The sequence below is a fragment of the Mugil cephalus genome, chromosome 4, assembly GCF_022458985.1.
Source record: "Mugil cephalus isolate CIBA_MC_2020 chromosome 4, CIBA_Mcephalus_1.1, whole genome shotgun sequence".
Classification (NCBI taxonomy): domain Eukaryota; kingdom Metazoa; phylum Chordata; class Actinopteri; order Mugiliformes; family Mugilidae; genus Mugil; species Mugil cephalus.
The window spans coordinates 26,052,209-26,077,992 of NC_061773.1; the positions used below are offsets into that span (position 1 = coordinate 26,052,209).

General features: G+C 39.6%; 1 protein-coding gene across 16 annotated transcripts in view; it reads left to right on the forward strand.

Moving 5' to 3' along the window:
* The window catches only part of nfasca (neurofascin homolog (chicken) a), a 111,108-nt gene that overhangs the window by 31,599 nt on the left and 53,725 nt on the right, over positions 1-25,784 (forward strand). For all 16 annotated transcript variants that reach the window (XM_047582457.1, XM_047582456.1, XM_047582460.1 and 13 more), the window contains 2 exons: positions 17,759-17,813; positions 22,729-22,903. In XM_047582457.1, the coding sequence (XP_047438413.1) occupies positions 22,810-22,903 (94 nt within the window). In that variant the 5' untranslated portion in view covers positions 17,759-17,813; positions 22,729-22,809. The remainder of the gene's footprint in view (positions 1-17,758; positions 17,814-22,728; positions 22,904-25,784) is intronic.

Here is a 25,784-nt window from a genome sequence, read left to right on the forward strand (position 1 = left end):
CAGTTTTTTGCAAGATAAAAGCGACATTTGTGAAATTTCCATAAAGTAAAATTGCGATTTGTTCCATTGAAATGTGTTTTCTCTTGAGTTCTTGTCACGTGAGACTTCGCTTTGACTTCAGATGACTTGGTCACATGACCCCCTGCATCATCTCCCGTGATGGGGTGGTGGTTCATACCAAATACCAGTAGTTTTTTTCCTTATGATATGGTTTTTTAATATACCAACATACCGGTGTATCTGATTACACAGCGTTGGGAGTTTCAGACAGGACCATTTTTAAATGTTGCGCTTCTAAGCACACATGGTGCGACTGGGTCAGTGTGAGGTGTGGTGAAGGTGGAAAGGTCTGAAAAATTAAGCGGCAAAACGAAGACATGTCGGATTTTTTTTTTTTAGGGTGAACAAACGTCCCTGATTTCTGGGGACAGTCCCCATTTTGAATGAACTGTCCTCCGGCTAAAGTTGGCCCCAAAAATGTCCCTAATTTTAGCTTTTCATGAATGATTAAAAAAATGCTGCGCACAGACTACAGTTATTACGGTAGTCGGTTGCGCTGCTATTGACATTAGAGACAGTTTATATATGTTTAAATATGAATAAATACTTGCAAATAAATTAAACCTTAATTGTCCCTGGTTCTTCATTTCATCTTTTTATGTATGTATTTATTTAGCTGTACATGACCTTGGACTTCAGTTAGTTCTAACACGGGGCCACGCAAACCTGTTTTACTACTAGTGTGGGATTATTCTACAATATTAACTCATCATCACAGTTAAATAGTCCATCCTTAGTCAATCTACTGCATTAATTCATCTCTCAACCAGTTGAAAATGTTGTCAACGCATGATTATGCGTGAAAAAAAAATACCGTAATATACATTTTTGGTTGTACCTCCAGCCCTATGGGGAAATGCAAGTATCCATGTTTCTATTAACGCAGCAAGTTTGGAACAAGTCAATGAGATTTTGCCCTTCAGTCCCATTTAGTGTCAAGTAGCGTCTGTGCCTATATTTAGAGAAAGAAGAACAAGAGATGTATTTATTATTTAGTGTGCAGAGAATGTATGGAGCTCACATCATCTGCTTCTTGCCACTAGACGTCAGAAGCTGTTTACTGCTCCCAAACAGCGGCGCCATGACAGTTTGAACTTTGACCCTCGCTGAGGTTAAAAAGTCAGATCAATAAGAAAGATTTGGTTCTATTTCTAAGAAATAATTCAGCAAGAAGAGACGTTCTGGTGCTTCTTTTTAGTGGAAACTTATCTCAACCCGAGTATGTTGTGTTTCTATGTGCTATGTCTTGATTTGCAGGTGTGTGAGTCTGCTTTGTGATGTGTGGTCCAGTGTTTGTTGGGAGGCTGGACAGTGTGCGGGAGCGGCAGAAAACTGAATGCTGCGCACACACTCGGGAGACACACGCGTTTTTCAGATACAGTGGCGTCTTTGTTTGGGAGCATTGTGAAGAAGGTTAATGCACCCGGAAAACAGAACGAGGGAGAGAAAACGCTGATGGACAATGACGTGCTTTTCGCTGCAAATATTTGGTCGAGAGGTTTTCGTACTAACCATCCCATCCCCCCCCCCTCTCCTCTCCCTGTCTCCGCCCCCTCCCTCCATGGCCGAAGGGAAAAGATCAGAACAAATTGTCACTCTGTGATCTGCCCTCAAAAGAACAGTGCTCATGGGCATGTATCAGATGCCCGTCACGTTCTTTTTTTTCCTTTTTTTTTGGCATTGAAAGCCAGAGTAAATAAATAAATCCATTTATTTATTAATTATTTAGAGGCATTATTAGGGACGTGCTGAGATTCTCTCCCATTTATCGAACTGGTGATAATAAAAAAGAAAAAACACGACCTTCTTTGCTTTTTAAATGTCGTCACAATTATGTCTTACCCGTGTTTTCAAGTTCCTTAAAGCTACTTAACACTGGAGACTCATCCACATGCTTTTAACAGAGGGTTTATAGCAAAACAACAATGTGCACACGTATAAATGCAGACTTTCTTTTTATTTTTGTTACTGTTAGGATCATGAACCTTGTTTGTCTCATTTCCTAGCCGCCTGTAGACTAGTGTTAAAATTAGCACATGTAAAGCATCTGGTCCGTCCACTGGGACGGTCTCAGTGTACGTGCGATGTCCATATCAAATAAGATAAACGTAACAAAAATGAATCGCGATGCCCTTTTTAAACAGCACGGAGCGTAATCTAGTTTTAAGTTCATGCGATTTTACTTGAAAAAAAACGAACAAAAAACATCTAAATCTATGAACACATGCAAGTGTTGGTCTGTTTATTTGAAGAAATTTTGTTCGTTTAGTTGTTTTTGATGTGGGATTTGCTTTAAAGATGCATTCAATGTGTCATTGAATCAGAAATTGCATCGAATTGTGAGACATTATCATTTTCAGTGGGAAAAAAGTGCTGTTTTATGAACGAGTGCAGCCTCCTCCAGAAAGTCTCTCTGATTATTAAAACACCAAATCCAGGGCCTGTTTATTCTGCTGTGTGGCTTTTCTACAACATGGACTCACGTCCATGCATGTCAGCGTATAGTCTGTCTCAGGCCTGGTCTCCGATGCTTCCAGTGCCTCAGTTGTGTTGCTGTAGCATGCGAGTCCTCGTATTTTGTTTTCACAAAAGTCAGCAACTGATCTTCTCCTAATACTCACAGTGTAACTCAGATACTTTGTTTTCAGAGCTTTAATCTCAGTTGTTTGCCTCTATTTCTATGGATCAGTTGGTTCTAATGTTAAGGCTCATTTATCGTAGGACATAGATGCTGCAGCCTACACACCTTTGAGCCATTTATACTTTTCTGTTTATACTTTACGTTAAAACAAGAACTGAAGTGCGATATCTGCTCTTACGTGTGGTGATGAGATCCTTTAATTCTGAAGTTTGCTGTAGTGAGTTTCAAGCAGTCGGTGCAAAGTACTTAAAACCGGGTTAAAGAAAAATTCAGAGTGAGATCTGGGCACGTTTAGTAAGTACATATTGTTAGTCAGGTTATTTTATGCTTCTACTTCTTACTTTATTTTCAAAAATGGCGACTGAAGCTTTTGCCGAAATTTTGCCGAAGACGAAGAGTCGCACAAATGTTTGTATCTGAACCTCCTCAGTTAACCTTTCCTCGATGTCGTCCATCTTTATTGATACAAAAAAGTTGTTTTGAAAGTTATGGAGATGGAGAAGAAACTGGAAATACTAAAGCAGAGAAATGCTAATACCAAGTGAACCAAGAGCAAGAGAGCGAGGGCTCATTTTTCTCCACATTTGTCCCGTTTAAAAATCTAAAGATCAAATCAGTAATAGTGTCAAGGCAGCGCGTTTACAGTCAGTCCTTTGTGTTCTTGTTGAGTCGGCTGTGGCTCAGGAGGTAGAGACCAGAGGGTTAGAGGTTCAGACACTGAGCCAGTTTCTCCACGTGTTTGTCACTGGTGTGTGGGAAAATAAGAAGATGCATCAATGTGACTGAAAAAGAGCTTTGAATACCAATAAGTAGAAAAATGCTCTAAATAAATCTATTAAATAAAATAAAATTAAATGTAATAATTAAACTTAAACACATCATAGCAGCGATGGAAATAAAGGGAAATCTAACCACAAATCTCATCACTGCAAATGCAACATTAAAAACAAACTTCTAGGTTCAAGGAATTTCAATATTTTTACTATTTAATATTTTAACTCTGTTGTAAATAGTACATTCTGCACTATTTTGTATATACTTTGTATCTGCACTGAAAAAGAGAAGCTCTCCAATGTCATTATACAATCTATGATGACACTATTCTATTCTATTCTATTCTATTCTATTCTATTCTATTCTATTCTATTCTATTCTATATTGTTATGTATTTATCTTACTGACTGAACTTGGTGTAACACAGGTGAACCACACACATCAGATCATTCATTAGATCAAGCAAACATCTAAACATCAGATTTATTCAGGTATTTTTAGACGTCAGCTCTGAAACATTCACCATCAGTTCAGTTCATTTCCTTAAATCAGCTTCAGCTTTCAACCGTAACATAAACATCAGATCCACAAAGAAGAGGAGCAGAACTGTTGTAGATGTTCAGGACGAAAGAAGCAGACACACACGTGTTGTTCGTTCATCTCCGTCTGGTCCTCCTCTTTTCCTCTTTTCCTCTTTTCCTCTTTTCATCACTCCTCCTTCTTCCAATACAGTTACGTAACAGTGGAGATTTGTCTGTAGATGGCTCTCACGTCCAGTTAATCTGCCGGCTCAGTGTGTGTGTGTGTGTGTGTGTTTGTGTTTGTGTGTGTGTGTGTGTGTTTGTGTGTGTGTGTGTGTGTGTGTGTGTGTGTGTGTGTTTGTGTTTGTGTGGCCAGATCGCACGGATAAGTCCTCGTCAGCAGAATATTAGACGAATTTGCAAGCAGCACAAATAAACTTCCTGGCTTGAAATATTCTGTCTGAACTCTGTGTGTCAAGCTTAGCAGAAAAAATGAAATTAATTAATAAAACGTTCATGCTGGATGTTTACGAGATCACAAGGTTGGTGCAGTTGGTGGCTTTTTGGTAGACATTTCGAAAAAGTCCAAACAGTTTGAAGTAGGGCAGTTGATATTTAATTATTTAATATTTAATCCAGATTAATAGTTTCATAGTTGAGACACAGTTAATTGTACTTGTATCACTATATTCTTTCTTTCAAATGTCTTTATATTGATGAGAAAATATGAATCGTTTTTGCTTTTCTGAACAACATCCACCCATGACACAACACACACCCCCGACCCAAACATGGACAAACACCTTCACTCACATCAAAATATTGTGGACAAACAGAAACAATTGTAAAAAAAAAAAAAAAAAGAAAAAAAATGTAAAAAATTATTAATTCATTAACTTATTATTATTAGAAAATCGAATAACTGTTCTCCTCCTCCACACTAGGTGGCGATACGTGTCTTTTCAGCAGGTTAATACCACGTTAATACGGCCCGATTTCCGGTTGACGTATTACGCGATATAACAAACTAGAGTCGTTCATGTGGTGGACCAGCATTTCAAACAACAACCCGACGGATAATACTACATTTTTTAATCTTGTACGTAATGTTCGCGCTACTCCTGATGCAGGTAAGATCCGCGCTTTACCTCAGACGGCTCCGCTTCTCTTCTTCTTCTTCTACGATCGGCTTTATTGGACGTGTTTGTTTACCAACCAGGTGGTGGCGCATGCGCACACGCATTATCCGATTGAAAAGTCCAATTCAGTCGCATTAACTGGGTGCCTCAATCGGATAATAAGAACTCCGATTTTAATCGGAGTAACGTGTTTACATGCATTTAAGTTCTCCTGTTATAGTCCGATTAAGGCAACAACACGTTTTTTTCACGTGCATGTAAACGCACTGAGTGTGAACGGGAGGGACGAGCGGACAGTGGATCCGTCCACTGACGTGAAATAAGTCGTGGAGCTAGAAAAGAAGCAAAAGCCAGAAGGTTGAGTTCAGCTTTAGGCAAATCCTGGTCTGAAGCGACACCAAAAAATACCAATGAAGGGATTAGGCTCAATTCCATGATAAATGGGTTTCTGATAAAAAAAAAGTGCAGAACACATTGAAGAGGAATTTATCCGAGTGTCCTCTGTAAAGTTAGAATTTATGTCTTGTTCCTATAGCTGCCAGTGACTATAAGGTTATATAGATTAGATGTAATACCCTTAGATGTGGGGTTAGCAGAGAGAAATATATCTAGAGGGTAGACTCAGGGGTTTATAAGGAAAGAGGGTCGTATTAAAACTATATTCTAAGTGCATCACTTCCAGATTAGGTTGAGCACCTTAGCATTAAAATTAGCTTTAGTTTAGCCGCTGGTTCTCTCCACTTCACAGCAGTTGATCATTGAAAAAGATGTGTCGTTCCCATACATTAAAATACTAAAACACCAGAGCACAAACTAAATTGTATGACGACAAAAGGACAATATTAATCCAAATGATGTTGGCTATTGTTTAGGATTCTGCAGATGCATGTAGCTGTGAAGTGCTTAGAGGAAGTTTGGATTTCAAACCTGGATAGAGTTCTGTCTGTCTCCCTAAAACTCACTAATTAAAGCGTAACACTCAAACACAAAACCTTTTAAAAGGATCGTCTCTGACACGATGCTTTAACATCATATTCCAAAATAGTTTAGTCACTTTCCACTGTGGTCCTACATCACCTCATGTGACTGAAGTATCGATGGTATCAATATGTTGATTTGAGAATCGATTGTAGAGCATAAAGGTCTGATATCGGAAGTATCGATATTTCAGTATTGATCACCAGTAGAAACCATGGTGGCTGAGAGGAAGTCTCAATTAAGCATTTTATTTTGACTTCTTGTTGTGTGCGTCTCTTGGTTGGCGAGGACTCTAGACTCAGCTTGGCATTGGGGTGTTGCTCCACTCACTCATGAAATGTTTCTTTTATTTCTGCTCCACCACCTCTAAGCAGCAGCAGATCCTCTCTCTTTTAACCCAGTTACCAAGTGGTGACGTGTGTATAATGTTTGTTATACAGCAGATAAGAGTAGTGAGAATTTCATTAGCGTGAGAGCTAAATTTACTACCTGTGACCACGTCATGTTTGTGGATTCACCGTCAGTTTTAATCCACTGTGGAATATTTCAGAGCAATATGTGTTTTCATTTTATTTTTAATTAAACCCCGTCATAGATCAGTCTTAATTGACGTCTTTTTCCTGAACTAACCACACTGAATAAATCTGGAGACACATTTATTTACATTGTTGGGGTAAAAAATTAAACAAACAAAAAAAAATAAAAAATCATCCCATAATTGCCACAAAGAATAAAGAAATCATGATCAGCTGTTAAAGTTACAAGAGAAGAAGAAGAAGAAAAGTCTCTCTTGTGTATTTAGCCCCTATTGTTGTTAATATTTTCCAGAGAATGATGTTAAAACAGCCAAAATGAGGTGACGGTTTTGTGTTTGCGTCAAAGTCTAAGAACAGAATGGGACAAGAAACCTCGTCCTTTTTGCACATTTCCTTCTTTTCTAATATATATAGTGTGTTATTTACTATTATTATTTCCCCAATTGGCTTTTTAATGGCTGCGCTTTGTTCTGCTTTGTCTCCTCTAAGGGAAAACGTGTGTCAGTGCATATTATGTTTCACCTGGTAGCTGCTGTCAAAGTGTTAATTAGATTTGTCAGTTCCAAACACTCGTCCTCGGTCCTCCTGGAAATCCATGATCACACACATCGTAGCAGACGCACGGACTCAGCGTTAACAAACAAAAGCACCTACTCATTCCACAGTGTGCACACCCGTGCACCTAAAGCCTAATCCTCTTCACACAAATACACACAGCTTTTAACCATCCAGAGTAGGAGGCATTAATACACACATTTCTGCACCGTGGTCACAAGAGGGAGGGAGGGTTTGCACATAAATGGACATGCATGCACTTTGTGTTTTGTGCGGTGCTGAGAGGAGCTAACACAAAGAGGACACGTGGTTCCTCGGCTACGAGTACAGATATTTATTATAGCACATAAGGAAACAGGTGACAAATGAAAAAGAACAGAGACAGAAAAGAGAATAGATTCACTTATTTCCCGTCCAATAATAAACTTAAAACCGTTTAAGCATAAACATTTAACAGATTGTAAGTGCAACAGAAAAACAGAGGAGAAAATGACCGGAGAGGACGAAGCGGAGAAAATTAAATTTGATGAGGGTGTAATTAGGGCGGAGAAACTGGAAATGGCAACTGTGTTGATGTGTTGATGATGTGTGAGTGTGTGTGTGTCCGTGCCGGGTGAAGCTGCAGGACAGACCGATGGAAAAAACAGAATGACTTTAATTGCCATGGTAACCTGGAGGCAGACGGGCTCACGCTGGCAAATTAGGTTCACGGAGCAGCACGCAAACGCACAGGTGCACAGACGCACACGGATAAACTAGAACGAGGAAGATTTTTATTTATTATTTGCTTTTCCTGAAGCTAAAGTCACACAGACTAGTCACAAATCACAGCAACTTCATATCAGTGGCATATAGAGCAAAGTAATAGGTGATTGAGATTCCTGCGTTAACCACCTGAGACCCTGCGTCCTCATATGAGGACATTAAGCTTTAGGTTTGTAGCAGCTTCTTCTGCTTCATTTAAATTTTTATCCTCTTAACTAGATACTAGTCAGTGTAAAAACGTGATAGGAGGCGTTTCAATGGATTCATTCTGCAGCCGATCACGTAACAAAAGAGGACAAGGTTCAAAACCTCATCAAGTTTTAGGGTTGAAACTATTATAGCTTTTCCAGTTGCATATGATGCACAAATTCTATCTTTAGTAACGAGCTATAACTTTGCTAATTAGCAAGTACTCGATTGAAAACATTGGTACTTTATTATTTGCAATTCTGCTTTTTCACAGCAATGTTTAGACATGAAAATTTAGTTTTATGTTTTTGTTACATATCGGTGACTTTATTATAATGAGTGAAATAATCCCCATGTCCACACACGAGGACATAATTTTTTTCCAAAAACCAGTATGAATGATCTACTCCTTTAACGCGCCTTTAACTTGTGCGCCATTGTGGATTTATCATGAGACGTGTGCCCTGAAGCCTGTTCATTATATATTTATCAAAGCCCTTCACATGACCTCAGGTTTGCACTGAGGAACAAGACGCGGATCACATCAGTGTTATCAGATTCTACAACACAGTTGTGTCTTTGTGTCTCTAGTTATACCAATATGTATAAAACAAAACTGTTAATTTGCAAACTTCCAAAGCGCTGATTACCTTTGAACAGGGCTTTGTGCTATGCTATGCTAAGCTAAGCTAGCTAGATGTGAGGAGTGGTGTTGATATTCTTATCAAACACTCATTCAGTACATTTACATACACGTGAAAAAAAACAAAGCAATTATTGCCTTAATCCGACTTTAACTGGACAGTTTACGTGCATGTAAACGTGTTACTCCGACTAATATCTCTTTATCCGACTAAGACAGATAACACAGATTCAATTTTTGTATAGTTTAACTAGACAACTCGTGTGCGCATGCTCCACAACCGTTGCACTGGCGTAGGACACGTGAACGACTTTGGTTATTATATGACGTCAAACGTAAAGGGGGCCGTATTAACCTGCTGAAAAGACACATATCGCCACCTAGTGTGTAGGAGGAGGAGGACATGTTCCCGTCAGTTATTCGCTGCATGTAAACTGGGACATTCAGAAAGTCGAAGCATTTTGAGCATAGCATGTGAACATACTGAATAAGTGTGAGTCCACTGATTATAAACTACTTACCTACGATGCCTGCGTATTCGCTTCATGCATATTCACGGTATCACATCCTTCCAGCGACTATCCGCTGATCCTTTCAGCCGTGAAATTCTTGAAATCTGAGTAAAAACGCTAGTGAGTTAGCAATGGCTCATTCTTTTGTTTAAAGATAAAAATACATATTTACGTCTAAGCAAGACGCCAGGCTCATGGTTATTCATTCTCCGTCTCAAGTAAGTCACTCGGGAGCTTACGAGCTTCCGTCCTCTGGCTTCTCGTACCCGGTCTTTGCCTTCGCTATCAGGCGTAGCTTTTTAATTAATTAGAATATAAGGTAGAAACACCGTTATTTTCTTGAGAATTTGAATTTTTCTGGGGGGGTTGTACAGGTTATTAACCAAGTGATCGTTATTATTGTGTATTATATAGTATTATTGTGGTACACGCACACATAAAACACACACTTTTGCTCCATCGCTTTCAGGCCTTTATGCTCCGACACACACACAGTTCAGATGCTTTGATAATGGCAAACACACCTTCAGCCTCACACTCCCGCTGGGGTCCCCCCCCCCACCCCTCATCTTAGTTCTTTCTCACCCAGATGACCCCCCCTCCCCCCCTCACCCCCCCATCCCTATCCCCATCCTTCCTTCTCCTCGTAGGGCTGTTGCTATGGAGCCTGGGGAGTGTTTTCATTGGACAAGGACGAGATGAGAAAAGAGGAAGTTAAGAAGAGGGGGGTGAAGGAAGACTTTTTTTTTTGGGGGGGTCGAGGGGGGGATGGGTGCGTATATTGGTCTTGCTGGAGGGATGAATGATTGGAGAAGGAGCACGAAGTGAGATCCAGATGTGCTAATGAGGTGGTGCGGTGAACTGTGGAGGTGGATGGAAGGTTGGGAGGGAGACGAAGGAAAATCAGATGTGCTATGGTGGTGCGGTGAACTGTGGAGGTGGATGGAAGGTTGGGAGGGAAGAAAGGGGGGAGGAGGGGGGGTTTGGGGGTGGGATGGAGTGATGGATGTGGAGATAACAGCGTGAGGGACGCGATAAAGACGAGAGAAGATGGAAGTGATGCAATATGAGAGAGAGAGAGAGAGTGCAGCGAACAAATCGGATGAGATCTTGTAATTCAAAGAACAAAAGATTGACAGAGTGAAAGGAGATAAAGGGACTAGTGGGTGTGGGAGTGGGAGTGGGTGGGGGGGGGGGTGGGGGGGGGGTGGATGGCACAAAGGAACACTGTGTCTCGACCTGAACACACACACATGCAGGTAGACTGGATTCTGCCCTAATAAGCTCTTTCTCGTGGAGCGTTCCTGTCATAAACCTCCGGCTCAGCCCTAAGAGCCGACCTAACATTTATTTAACCTCCGGCTCGTCCCTCTTCCATCCCCCCCCCACCCCCCCAACATGTGCATCCATGCATGGTCACTGAGTCACAGCTGCTTCTCTCTGACGGCCTCGTCATGCGAATACAGTAAAGGTGAAATAAAATGGTGCATTGATACGATATAGAAATAAGTCGATCCTTTTGTTCCTGATCCCGATCGTAGCTCCGTAGTGAGTGGGCGTGGCTCTTCGCTGTGAGCCGGGGGGGGGGGGGGGGGGGGGCACGGTGCCTGGAGGGGATCACTAAATGCTCTTTTTGTATGTCATGAATACGTGATGTCGTGACGGAGGTGAGACGGGACGTCTGTCTGTCGTGTGATTTGGCTGCCAGCGGGAGGTCCTTAATATTTCACACAAAAAAGCAGAAGAGAGGGGTTCTTTGTTAAATGTTGTGGAAACGCAACAAACAGGGAAACTGTGACGAAGCCGCGCTGCCGGGGATTATTCTCTTTTTAATGCTTCTATCCTACATGGAGGGAGATAATTATTAAATTCATCCACTTAGAGCTGGGCGGTATTTTTTTGTCATGCATAATGTGGTTGAGAGAGGAATTAATGCAGTAGATTGACTAAGGATGGACTATTTTACTGTGATGATGAGTAAATGTTGTAGAATAATCTCAGGTTAGCACCGACTGCTGATGTGGAAATCTGTGGACATTTACAGCTCAGAGATAAAATAAATAAAAGTTATCAAGATGAAATGAAGAAACAGGGACAATTATGGTTTCATTTATTTTGACATATTTATTCATATTTAAACAGTGGCGGCCCAGTTACCGTAATACCTGTAGTCTGCGCGCAACATTTTTTATTTTTTTCCTCATTTATAAAAACTTAAAATCTAGCCCCCAAAACGGGGACTGTCCCCAGAATTTGCAGATGTCTGGTCACCCTAAAAAAAAGAAAAGACACATTTCTCATCTATATTAACATTAAATACGCTAGTTTTCATTCCGTTTCTGGTTTCTTTTGTTGGGAATCATTAAGTTTTCTTCTCTGTGTCAGTAGTTTTCTGGGTTTTCTTTGTTTTTTTTCTGGTGGTTTGGTTCATGTCTGCTGATGTCTCTCCTCCACTGTCTGCCGACCTCGATCCCATCTTTGTGGGCGCGATGTGTCGAAACTGACGGGGGGTAACAGACTGATCGGGTGCCCCCCCTCCGCTGTCTCTTGTAATTCTAGTTGGAGCAGTATATGTGCCAGCTTCAGTTCACAGTTCTGCAAGAGCAGCATCAGAGGAAAAGGGTTTAGATGCATTGACATGATTCTTTCATGTGTGAGTTTTTTTTTCCTCTATGACTCATAAACACACTTTGCTAGAAAGTAGAGAAGAATTTATGGGAACTACATTATACATCACGCTGTACGTTCATGGATGTTATTAGTGTTTTATTGAAAATTCCCATGTGATATGATTGAGATGTGGAAGTTGATCGATTCAGTCGTGACCAAAATGTGCAATTAAGAATAAACTGATGGACTCGTATTAGTTAATGACACTGAGAGTAGCTGTGTTCCTTCTAGTATTGCTGCCATGTTGGCAGGAAAGCTTCTCTAATAACTATTCGGTTGACAACTAGGAGCAACTAACTAATTAACCTGGAGCTGTTGCGTCCCACGATGCCAGAATAGAGGGGACAAGTAAACTGGAAATCATTTCATAGGATTCACAAAGATTCCTGAAAGACGACAGATGAGGATTAATGCAATAAAACGAGAAAACGTAGCGGTGACGGGTTTCTCTTGTGTAGCGATCACTTTCTATCAGGGACAGAATCCAGGATTCAGGAATAAACAGTTACTTGTTATTGTGATTACGTTACTGTAGAATGCACTTATATATATATATATACTTATATATATAATAAATAAAAGATAAATGCATGTAGACCTTTGTTTGAACCGTGTTTACGTCATAAAAGGTTGGCATATAACAGATATAGAAGAATATAAGACTATTTAGCTCAATGATTAGCTCGTTACGTTATGCTTCCGTTATGATGAAGAGACGCTGTTTTTACCTCAAAAACTCAGAACCTGGATGTGCATCATGAAGCCTGACTGCGTCCATTTAGACGCCTCCAGGCTCTGGTTGCTTTCATTGACTCTGGACGAAGGGAAGTTAATGAGGTAGTTCTATATATCTGGATGCTGCAGGTCAGGAACATTGTCCCCACCGACTGTTTTAATGCTCAAACAAAGCAAATCTGGGACCTGATGAGAGTCTGTGATGTGTAACAATCTGTTGAGCCTTGAACTTGTCAGTTTGTGTCTGTTTTGTCAGAGTTTTCCTGCCAATATGGCGCCGTCATCAAAAAGAAAAAGTCACGTGACGCCGCAGATTGAATGTATGTCTGGGGGGTCTGGAGTGTCATGCAAGACAACATGAATGTGATCAGTGGCTCGATTTAATGAATAAAACGTCACATTTGCAAACTGAATAAGTCAGAAAGATGTGATCAGGGTGGATGGGGTGGGTGGGGGAGGGGGGAAGGGGGTCTTATAAAGGCTTATAAAGCACCTGAGTCTCACACCAGAAGCCAGGGTTCAGATTCCCATCTGTGGTTTAAGCAACAAAAGCACTCTGGTTCAAGACATTAACGCTTTCAGAACAGAGCGTCTCTGATTTTTTTTTTTTCCAGTCCACCAGATATAAACGTTGCCGGTAGGCATTAAGTTAAGGTAGGTTATGCCTGCAGGTGTGTGTGTGTGTGTGTGTGTGTTCTTGTTGCTTTGGATGACGGTCATCATTTATTAAGATGACTCATAAAAGACACCGCGTGGACACAGGAAATGTTCCCTCTCACGTCACTCCAGGAAGGCTGGGATTGAATTATCTGGGATGGAGCTGCTGGTGCTTCCCCTCAGGGCTGGAAACACAAACACACACACACACACACACACACACACACACTCAATCAACTTTGCATCCTCCTGCTTTCTTTTCATCTCTCTCTCTCTTTGCCTGACCCTCTTTTCCATTACTTACAACCTTCCCTTTTTTCTCTATCTGTCTTCCCTGCTGCATCCCCACTTTATCTCCACGTCTCCCCCACTCACTCTCTTTTTTTTTCTGTTTCTCTCTGTCGATTAAAAACTAGGTCATTCTGCAACACGGAGCCACGGCTCCTACCAAGCATGACATCCAGATACACACATGTATCGCCTGGCAACCGCGCGTTCACCCCCTCCATCCTTCCTCCATCCTTCCTCCTCGTGTCTCGCTCCGTGGAACCTTCCCTGGAGGTCGCGCTGATTGCACAGGGCTGCGTTTGCAACCTGACACGGCTTTGTTTTGTCTTTGCGTTGCTGGTGCGGAGGAGCTGAGAGTAAAAGGAGTCGGGCTTTGTCCAGGAAAAAGGAAGTTAATTTCACACGTACAGTAGCACATACACATGAACACGCAGTCACACTCTGGGAAATGCACGCATAATTTGGTTTTCATTTTTTACACTGATTGCGTAAATGACAGCAGGTGCAAACGGACGTATGTAAATGAGGGGTTTGCGTGCGTCATTGGTGTTCACCGTTCAGGCTGCGAGCGCAAAATGACATTTGGTGCCGTTAAAACGAAGGTGTCAGCAAATAAACACATCACGGAGTTAGAGCAAATAGCATCTGAATGTAATTAGGGCTCTAAGACCGAAATAAGCGCGATATGAAACACTTAAAGTATTTATTGGAAACATCTGATCCGTTTGGATATTTATCAAATGAAAACGGAAAAGAATGCGCTTCACGGGGAAACGTTTAGTTGCTAAATGAAGATTGTATGAATTCCTCCTCCACAATAACAGCAGCCACGTGTGCGCAATTATGCAAACAGGACAAAACGGTTTGCACGTCTTTTTGAGACGTGTTAAATATAGACGCAGGTTCTATGAGCAGGTTTGATGAATCGCTTTGCTAAATTAATGTATTTGCAGCACAAGTGTAACTGCGTGTAAACGCCCCATATTCCAGATTCATTGAGGTAAACGCGCCGAGTGGATGCGGACGCGCTATTTTTCACGTTGTAAAGACGCAACTCTTAGCTCGCGCCGTTAGTAAATCAGTTTGTATGTTATTTTTATTTTATTTGTTTTTTTCAATGATTTTGCACAGGTTTATGTTCACGCAAACCTTTAGCAGACGTAGCCGAGAAAACAAACTGGTGTAATGGACTAAAATGCTTTTAAACTAATATTTTACTGCATAGTTTAAAATCTTCCGGTGAATGAACCCAAAACACGTCATGTGCGGATCGATACAGAAATATCGATACTTCAGATACCAGCCCCTTATGCTCTAAATTCGATTCTCAAATCAAAATATCGATACTTTCGATACTTCAGTTATTTGAGATAATGTAGGAACACAGTGGAAAGTAACTAAACTATTGAGTTGTCGCAACATAACAAACCTTGTAAAACACCTCAGGTTAAACCACAACACAGAATACGAGGCATTTATGAGTTTTCATTTTATAGTAGTTCTCAATAGTTAAACAATCATTTATTTTAATTGTCTTATATTTTATATTTTACTTATTTCTTAGTGTTTGAAACAACATGTTTGTGTGATTGTGTCTCTGTTTATGTTTTTCTGTTGTTGTATTACTCCAATATACTTGAGAGTTTAAAATAAATAAATAAATTTAGATTTACCAGACACATTGAAGTGTATTTACACAAAGTATCGGATCGGTATCGGCGATACCAGCCTGAATTTTAGTCAGTATCGAATCGGAAAGGAAACGGTCTTATCGAACAACACCGCTCAGACGTCTTGGTTATGATAAAACCCATCCATCATCTCTAAAGGGGGGGGTGGGGGTGGATTGTTGGGTAGACCATGTAAAGATCTCCTATGGCGAGGAAATGATGTCACTGCCTCATTGTCGCCTCTTTAACATAATAGCAAATGACCTGTGAACTTCCTCTATTCCTGTGGGCCGTTTAATGCCATGACCTCTTTCTCTCTCTCCTCCTGGGTCTGTCATTAGTGGACGGGCGAGTGCTGGACCTGTTATAGATCAGGAGGGAATAGCAGGTGATAGACGTCCAATTCACACACACACAGACACACACAGACACACACACACACACACACACACACTCCTTATTATCCCGTGAGGCTGTTGAAAGCCAGAAAGAGCTTCACCGCTGGAGTGTTTGATGTAGAGCATGAGCAACATCGGGGCTGATTTATTTATTCATGACTGTCTTCTAGTTGTAAAGATTTCCTCTAACATTTAAATAAACAGCCAACCTTTGCATTATTGAATCTTTTGGATAAAAAAAAACATAATTTTCAGCTGAGTCTTGATATTTTTAGCTGAATTTCCTCAGAGATTTGTGGATTTCTGAATATTATTTACATTTCATTAACAAACCAGCTGTTCTGGCGCGTTGTCGTCCTATTTTTAAGTGCAGTTAATCTGGTTTACATTCATGCAGAACATCTCAGGGGCAAAGTTGTGAATTACAAACAAAAGAGTATCAACTGTGCAATCGTGTGGTGAATCAGACTTTGTCTCGTGGTGCAAATAGAACCGTCTTCTGATCAATGCGGTTGAAACTAAAGAGAAAGTAACGGATTTATGTAACTTCTGCGACAAAATTGGGAGGAAAAATATTTGATTTTCATTTTAGAAAGAAGGAACGTCACAAGTTAAATGAGCCAGAGATGGTGACGTTTAAAATATATTTCGGGTTCTTTATTTTGTCTATGGTTTCATTTCAGAGTAAAATGAGACATTAAACTGCTACATTTCAATAAAAAACGAGAGAAATATTCTAAAACGTTGGATAAAATAACTTGATTTCAGGACATTCTGCATGAATTCCCTAGTTAACAATAGTCCATATGGTTACAGTGGAAATAAATGTTTGCTTTACTCAGTCCTTTGCCTTTAAGTTGAGAGGTGAACTTTGTGGCTGCTGTCATGACAGATACTGTGAACGTCAGTAGCATCACAGACTGTAACTTACTCATGTACACTTTCTCCTCAAGTAGGACACGCTGCTGTTGTGCCCTTTGGCAACGCACTTAACCCAGTTAAACGTTCTCCCCAGATGTTCGACGTATGCGCTACTGTAGTCGGAGGGAGGATACTGTACCGCGCATAGCACACACTGTACATCTTTATTTATTGGTATGATGAGATAAAAAAGTGCTCTGCTTCTTCCTCTGAGGTGCACAAACAACTCACTGCTGAGTTAATACCAGTAAATGGATTATGGCATTATATATTCTGTAACATCTCGTGTAATAACCCGCGGAGATGAGGCTGCGTGATGAAAACTGGGCTGACTCATAGTGGTGGGATGCATCCGTAAAACATCACATACAATAAACAGACATTTCCTGGGAGTTAATTAAGCTTTATTCTCGAAAACCAGTGTGTCAGAGAGTTTAGACTGTGACATTTAAGTGATTTGTTGTGGCAAATATTTAAAAAAGAAGGCAACCAACAATATACAACAACTGTGAATGTGCTCACTGACACTGACCTAAAGCCTGGGTCTGTTTGTAGTGAGGTGTTGGAGGTGTTGGAGGGGGGGGGGGGGGGGGGGGGGAGTGTTTCCCAGAGGTTTTGTCGGAGTCTTCCGGGCAGATTGTGAGTGTGTATTTCAGTGCACACGAGTCTGAGTGTGTCGAGGAGGACAAAAAGGAGATGGAAAGAGCATCCAGGGAAACCTACGGGGAGACAGACGCTTTGAAAGCGCAAACACAGTCGGAGATGCAACGCCGCTGCAGACAGTCCTGAGGCGTGTGTGTCTGTGTGTGTCTGCATGTGTGTGTGCGCTGCCCTTTGCTCTGTTGTATCTCGTGCTTGTTCCTGTACTCGGGCTTAACTAAGACTAATGAGCAGTCTGCACATCTGGCTCATGTTGCCTCTTCACACCTGTTTTATTGCAGACTGTGTTTGGCTCTGAGCTTATAGAGCCAGACATCGCTGCTTTAGAATAATAATACAATGATAATATAATAGCAGTTGTGCAGCTTTAAACTGATGAAACTAATGAACTGTTACTCGAAAGGCTTCAACGACTTATTACTATTCATCTCTTTGTTTCTCCTCAGGTCTGCTAAGGGGTCTCAAAAGAGCAACAGGAGATAAGTGTCGACGACTGTGAACGTGAGTCATTTTCTCAAAACCTGTTTTCAGACCAATTTACAGTAGTTTGATAGAATCTGTTCTTCCTGCCCCTAGTGGTTATGTGGTGCAATTGCAAGGGGGCGCATGAAAATAAAATATCCATTAAAAAAGATCATAAGACATTTATAGAAATAGGATGATTTTACTCAAATGTGGCTGAGACCTTTTTCTACCTAAACTACAACTTTTTCTCTAATTATATCTGTTTCACAAGTTTAATATACTGTATTTTATTAAGAAATCTCACTCCCGGTTGCATTGTTCAAAGAATGGACAAAACATACGGTGCTTCCATAGTTTCAAAGTAGCCCAGACATGGTAAAGTGACGTCAGGAAGAGGATCTACTGGCTGACGAAGACTCGGCCTAGTGCATTCAATATAAAGCTGTTTAAATAATATAGCGGTTCAAATATATATAATTGTTTTTATTTTATTTTTTATTTTATTTATTTTATCATTTGTCAACATTATCACCTTAGAAAACATTACGACACTTCCTCTTCTTCATGGTTCCTAATAAATAAATCAGTTCTGCTCATACAGAGGTGGACCTTGTAGACCACATTAGACCCTGGTGTGTGTTGCCGTGATCGTCTCTGATTGGCTGAGTGTAAACCACATGTTTCTAACTGAGAGAAACAGTGACACAGTTTAAAATGTGCTAAAGTGACCAAATATGGTTCCTCGCCCCATAAAGAGTTAATCTAATGGAATCTCCTGGTCCTAGAAACAAAGGAGGTATTGGTACAAAGTGTGTGTGTGTGTGTGTGTGTGTGTGTGGGCCTGAATATGAATGTTGTGTCCATGCACAAAGAGGAAGTACAACAATGAACCGTATGAGAATCTGGACATATTCAATGGAAAAATAATGTTTCAATGTCCTTTTAAACCAGTTGTCTCACAGTGAATAAAGCTGATTATTGAATGAATGGCTATGAATTTGCATAGAAACAACCCTCTAATCTTAAATAATGGCGGGAACCATCTGGTATTATGGTGTCATTCGGCAAATTTATGCAAATTCTCCACAAGTGAGGTGCTTGGAATTAGCTTTTTGTCGTGTCCTGTATGAGCTTCTGGCAAAACTTGTCATTAAAAATTTCTTTCCTGATCTTTAATTCAGACTGTACACACTTTAAATTCATTTTAGACCTGCAAACGTCCTTCTGTCCCCGTTAAAGCCTGTAGCGTAGCGGAGAACGGACACATGAGGGGACACATGAAGCTTCATCTAGCGACTTCTCTTACGCGCTATGTTGGGAAAAGAGCAGAGCGTGATGACGATGATGAAGATGTTTGCCTGAGGGTTTTGTACCTGGGGCTAAACTGACCAACACTGACCTGGTTACGTTTGGTCTCATCTGGTTCGTCACCTTCTCTGTGTGTGTGTTTGTTGTGCTGTCGTTCTGAGGACTTGCTGGACTTATAAAACCAACGGAGTGAGGACATTTGTGCGAAGTGAGGACGTTTTGACCACTTCTTTAAAGGCTGTTTGCCTTTTATTATGGTTAATGTGAAGGAAAGGGTTATGGTTGGGCTCTTAGTTGAGACTGTCATGGTTACGAACAAAGTTGAGTCAGGCTAACCTCCTGGATTGGGCGACATTTCCTCTCAATATCCATCTTTTCCTGGAAAGTCCGCCGCAAAAATGTCTTTCTGATAATATCTCCCACCAAATCGATAGCATCTCCTCCTCCCGTCATTGTGGTTTCAACAAATTAAATCTATTGAAACGTTAACAGAAACAATTTGCTTGTGCAGCTTTCAGCAGATCAACATGAACCGCCAGCTTCGCTCAAATGAAGCTGTAGGACTCAGTGAACGTCCAAGAATATGAACTTAAAACGTGTTTGGTTAAAGGAACCGAATCCAAGTAGATTTATTTGACTTCTAAGTTACAGTGAAAGAAGCACCACAACTGAAGAATAGGCCACATGGGAATAATTAAAAGATTAATGGGAAAATATTAAAATATAAGTTCGTGATTTTGTGATTAATTTCACATTTTAAATTACAGCTTCAACAAATATGTGACATCCTCTGATCCTCGTTCTTGGACTCATTATATGAATGTGTCTATGATTTATAACAGGCTGCAGATTTCTGGGTGCAGATCCCGTCATAACGCTCGTACTGGACTGTGTGTTTCCTCCTTTCTGTCCATCTGCATCCATGCATTGTGTGTGTGTGTGTGTGTGTGTGTGTGTGTGTGTGTGTGTGTTGTTGGCGCCTGATACCAGCCAATGCTGTCGTTTCAGCTCCCCAGGGTCAGATTAGCTGTTTTTTTTTTGGGGGGGGGGGGGTGGGGTGGGGGGGGGGGGGGGGGGGGGGGGGGGTGACATACCAGCAGATGGTTTATGCATAATGTGCTGAAGATGTTTACAGGTTTTGGGTGAAATGTGACTTGTGTCCTGAGGCCAAAACGCTGCCGTGTCGCCTCTTTAGTGGAATCATCGTCATCCAGCCATAAAAAACACACACGATTGTGACACAACTGTGAGAAATATAATATTTCCTCAATTCTTTTTTTCTTCTTTCCTCATTTTGTTTATCATGCAATAATCAATTAGATTTTGTGTTAAAGAAAAGTGGGAGGAAACTTACTATTTACTACTACTACTATTTACTTTTTTGCTTATTTACATTTCTATATTTACTATTTTCTGATACAAACGAGAGCAGAAAAAAACGAACCCAGAGACGAGTCAAAGTTGTTTTTATTTCTACATTATTCTTGTTGTTAGTCACCATTATTTTTTATGTAGTCATATGTTCTGACAACATGACATTGCAATATTAATATAATATAATAATATTATAAGGTGGAGACTTCAAATAAGCCCACTGTGTTTTGTGCCTATTTCTGCACTGTTTCATCTTATTTTTTGCGATATTTTACGTATATTTTTAAGAATTGTGCAAAATAAAAAATAAAAAAACTTGAGACTTCAAGTTACAAATCAAATATAAAAATAAAAATGATGATGACGAGTTTTCTAGTATTAAAATGAGCCATTTACCAGTCACACTCCAAGTGAGGATACATTAGTTTTTATTCTCATTTATATAAATCAAATATAATATTATGAGAAGAGGTAAAAAAAAAACAAAATTTAAACTTTATTGGCAACAGTGCAGTTTTACTTCCTAGTTGTGGCCATTGTTGCCATAAAATTTTCACATTTTTAACAATAACAAGTCGTACGTTGTAATTTTATCATTTTTTTTTTATTTATTCACACATATGGCTTCATCATAGACGTCTATCCAGTGCTACACAGTCCCTGTGAGCTTGGTTTTATTTTTAATTTCTACCTTTATTGGAGAGATGAGCCCTGGTGTGATCTGAAGCAGAGTGACGGGCTGGTCCCAGTGGGAGTGGGATTAACGGTGGGCAGGGGGTCCTGGCCTGGTTTTAGACGGTCCACGGTCATCACAGGCCTTAGTTCGGAGAGTAATGTAGATTATGTAAGAAATATGATCCTTTACAGACGACATGAAACACTAAAAGTAGTTCAGATCATTTAAAGAAGGTCTCTGTTCATTGTTAAAACACAGGGCGCCGCCGTTTCTGCTGAATCTCTGGACGTGACGTCATTGGTGTCAAGCTACATACAGACAAAGAGGAGCAGATTACAAAACTAATTAAAGGAGTTTTCTAAAATTAAAAAGAAATCTGTTCATTTCCATCATTTACCATCAGTGTTGGTCGTTACTCGTGTTACAATGAATTTAAAACCCGAAATTTATCAAATTTATTAAATTGTGAGTATTTATACAACTTTGAGATTAACAGAGGAAAATAAACATCCGAGCAAATGTTAACTTCCAGACGAATGAAGCAGCAGAGTCAGACTCTACATTCACCAGATGGACATTTGCTCATTATTTTCAGTTCATCAGAGAAAAGGATACGAAGAACATTATAGTTGAGTTCACTTTGTGGAAACATGTAGCGTGGTGCAGTAATAGCTTCTAGTGATATTGATTTCAATATGAATGCACTTAAAATTACAGGATGTTTATCACAGTGTGTGTTGAGCCATAACTGCTCCATTATATTGTACTGTTGTTAGCGTTAGCTTAGCTTAGTCATTATTTCACATCACCTTCTACTGGATGTGGAAATGAGCTACACTGAATGAAATAAGATCTATTGAGAAAGCAGAATCCATTTTTACTGTTATTTTGTTGAAATAATCTTAAAAGTAATGTAATGTCTTAAAATTCAAAGACAATAATGTTATGATTGAACTTTGAAATTACGGTAACAGGTAATGCATTAGGTTTTTGAAGTAACTTGCCCAACACTGTTTATCTGTTGTAGCTGCACTCAGACGCAAGAGTCTTAAATTGTAATTTGCATCTTTTGCTGTTGGATCTTAAGAAAGTGGAGCTTCAAAATGGAAGAAGAAGAAGAAATGGGAGCAGGAGACCAAAAAAAAAAATCATTGAAAGCGGTAATTTAGCTGAAACAGGCTGTTCATTCATCAGCTGATCAAGGTTAAGAAATGGATTAGGGTTAAAGAACGATGGAGCTACTAATTACAAGTCAAAAGTCTTAAACTTTTGAGCACGTCCACCAAAAAGTCTCTGACTCGGTCCAGATCCGCTGAATCTCCTTCATCCTCCTCAAATATCTCTGAACCTCCTTCTTGTCAATGTTTATTGGGTTAGTTGATAGAAAAATCTCTTCTTCTTCTTCAGTAAGGACCAAAGCAACCAACACATCCGATGACATAGGGAGTGACGTGAAATAAAGACGTACGATCCAAAACGTCCTCATGAATGCATTTAAAAAGCTGATTTTCTTTAAAAACAGCTGACAGTTTAAAATACGTACACATGTGCTGTTTCCTGTCCTCCATCGTAACCGTCTGTCTGTACTCTCAGGTCTTTGGGGCGTCCGTCAGAAGAACCATCGATCCATCCAGGAAGTGGTGAGGGGTGAGGCAGCCGACCGGACCGGGAGACATGTTGGGTCAGGGTGGAAACGTGGCCCTGGTTCTCACGTCAGCTCTGCTGCTGCTGTGGAGAGAAGCAGCGTCCATCGAAGTACCACAAGACCGTGAGTCCTTCATTAGATCCACTTTAACTCGTTATGTCACAGAAAGTGGAGACGCAGGAGATGAAACCAACACACTCCATTAAAAGGAAGTTGGCGTTAAATGCTAAAAGTGTAGCTACTGTTGCATCATCTCGAATTAAAATGTGTCAGTTCTAGTCTCTTAGTAAAGAGCAGATTTATTTGTTTTTACTTTTGTTGAGTCGAAGTGAAAACGCGATGAAACTGAATTGTTTTTATTTATAATATTATAGTATATTTCTCTGGTGGAGCTGTAGCTACAATTTAATGTAAATATACTGGAAATTATTCATTAAAATTATACGACACCAAGAAAAATAACAGTAATATGCAACGCAGTTAAAAAAAAAGACCTTTGTTGTTTATTCGGATTCCCATTAGCTGCGACTCTTTCTAGGGTTCACATGCTACAAAGTTTTACAAAAGCATGATGCATTACATAAATATGAACCAAGTCAAAATCAAATTAAAAAAAAATAAATAATAAAAATTAAGGACAAAATCTAAACATATCACATAGATGTCAATTAACTGATCCAAATTAAAAACATTTGCATGAAAAAGTCCAATAAAACATTCATTATCATGTTCTGAGATGCAACTTTCTGCACATGGGACTATTCAGAAGAAGAACTAGAGGTGCATGAACATTTTAGTGTACGGCCTGTTTCTTAATTTTAGAGCTTTGTGTTCTAGACTTGAGCTTTTCTTTGAATCCAGTGACAAAACATCTTCCTCTTCCACTGACGCTACAAATCCAGCTGTACAGTTGTTGTTGGTCAGTAGGAAGTCACTTTGTTTTCCACCTTGTTCACACGTTAACATCATCATCATTATTAGTTTGAAGTTCGTTATTTATTTCTCATCAGTACAATCTGATGAATTGCCCAATAAATAAATGGATAATTAGACAAATAAATGAACAGGTGATAACGACAGCAGCAATAATAAGAGTGGTCACTGTTGTACAGACTAACAACAAGATGGTTGATTGAATACGTTTAGTGAAAACAGAGAAATAATGAATAAATACATAAAGAAATGTAACCTGCTCACGTGATGCATCAGTTTGATCAAAGACAAGTTCAAGCGATGATGGTGAAACTGATTAGTTAGAAATTTATCGAGCCGTCACAGAGAGAAACAATAAGAAACAATAAACAATTATTATGAAGGTGAAAACAGAAGAAACACATTTGATTCTTAGACTTTAATGATCCACGAGGGAAATTACTTGGTCACAGGAGCTTCGTTGCACATAAAAGTAAACACTCTTAAAAAGCACAAGAAAGATAAAATAAAATAAAAAAATAAATATTATCTAGCAAAATAAATTAAACAGTGTAATTACAAAATTAGCATCATGAAAAAATGTACAAAAGTAGTTTGCAAAACTGAAAAAAATGACTTGTTTTAAAACAAACAAATGTAATAAAACAATAAGGAAAAACCATGAACGTACACAAACATGTACAACAGGGAGTAGGAAGAAGCCTTATTTATTTATTTATTTCTACATTTAACAATAATTTAACATCCTCTTTCACCTGTATCACAAAAGGACCGTGAGTCTCAGGTATTGACACTTACAGGGAATAGAAAGATTAGAAAGATGCCATCAGACGAAAGGTTTTTATTGACATTTAGGACCTTTAGACGTTGGACAAAAGCACAAATAAAGAAGAAAGGGAAGAAGCCGGGGCTTTTCATTTTAAACCCACAGAGACGGCCCCCACCCCCCATAAACACACACACACACACACACACAGACACACACACACACACACACACACACACACACACTCTCTCTCCTTTTTCACTGTTAAATTGAACGTTTCTCTTTGTGACAATGAAAAATGATTTGAAAGAGAAAAAGCTTCAAGGACACTCGGCTTTTACACCAGTTTAAAACACACACACACATTTGTGTGTCTATCTTTGTGAGGACGCTCATTGTCATAATACATTCCCAGCCCCCAACACAAAACCTTAAACATCTCAACTAAACACCAAACCTTATCGTAACCTTTACTATAAAACTGAGTTTTAACCCTTAAACAGCCTCGTACAGAAGTGAGGACAAAATCACTTTACAGAGATTTAACCTGGTCCTCATAAAGATAGCTGTACAAGTACACACACACACACACACACACACAGTCAGCTGTCAGATGCTCTTTGTGTCTTTTTTTTGTGTTGTTTTTCTTATGAACGTGACCTTTCAACCCCGGAGTTATGATGAAGTATTGATCTCACACTCACACACTCACACACACACACACACACACACACACACACACACACACACACACACACACACACACACACACACACACACACCTCCTGCCTAACAAAGACCATTTGGATAACACCCTCAGACCCTTAGTGACCTCCCTCCTCCTCCTAATGAATTTGCCTCAGTCTGATAAACTGACACATTTCATTTATTATGACTTTTATATTAATTCAACATTTGCTTCAGATTAAAGCTAAACTCAAACCTTCACATATTTACGTTCATATAGTATCTCTTCTCTTACCTTAGTCTATTTTTTTTTTGTTCTCTCACGTCGTCTTATTAATAGGAGAAATTATAATGTATTTAAAGAAAACATACGTCACAGAATGAATATAAAATAATGTGGAAAAGTAGACAGATGCACAGATTAATCAGAATGATTTGTATTTTCTAAGATACTAAACAAAGACACCAAAGTTCTTTCATTGTCTTCCAACAACGTTGTTAATGTATGAGTTGCAAACGCAGTGAATATCAGAAAAAAAAAAACACAGCTCGGCTTTTTATTAAACATGATTATTGATCAGATTTCATTGATCCTTTTTTTTAAATTAGTTTCCATCA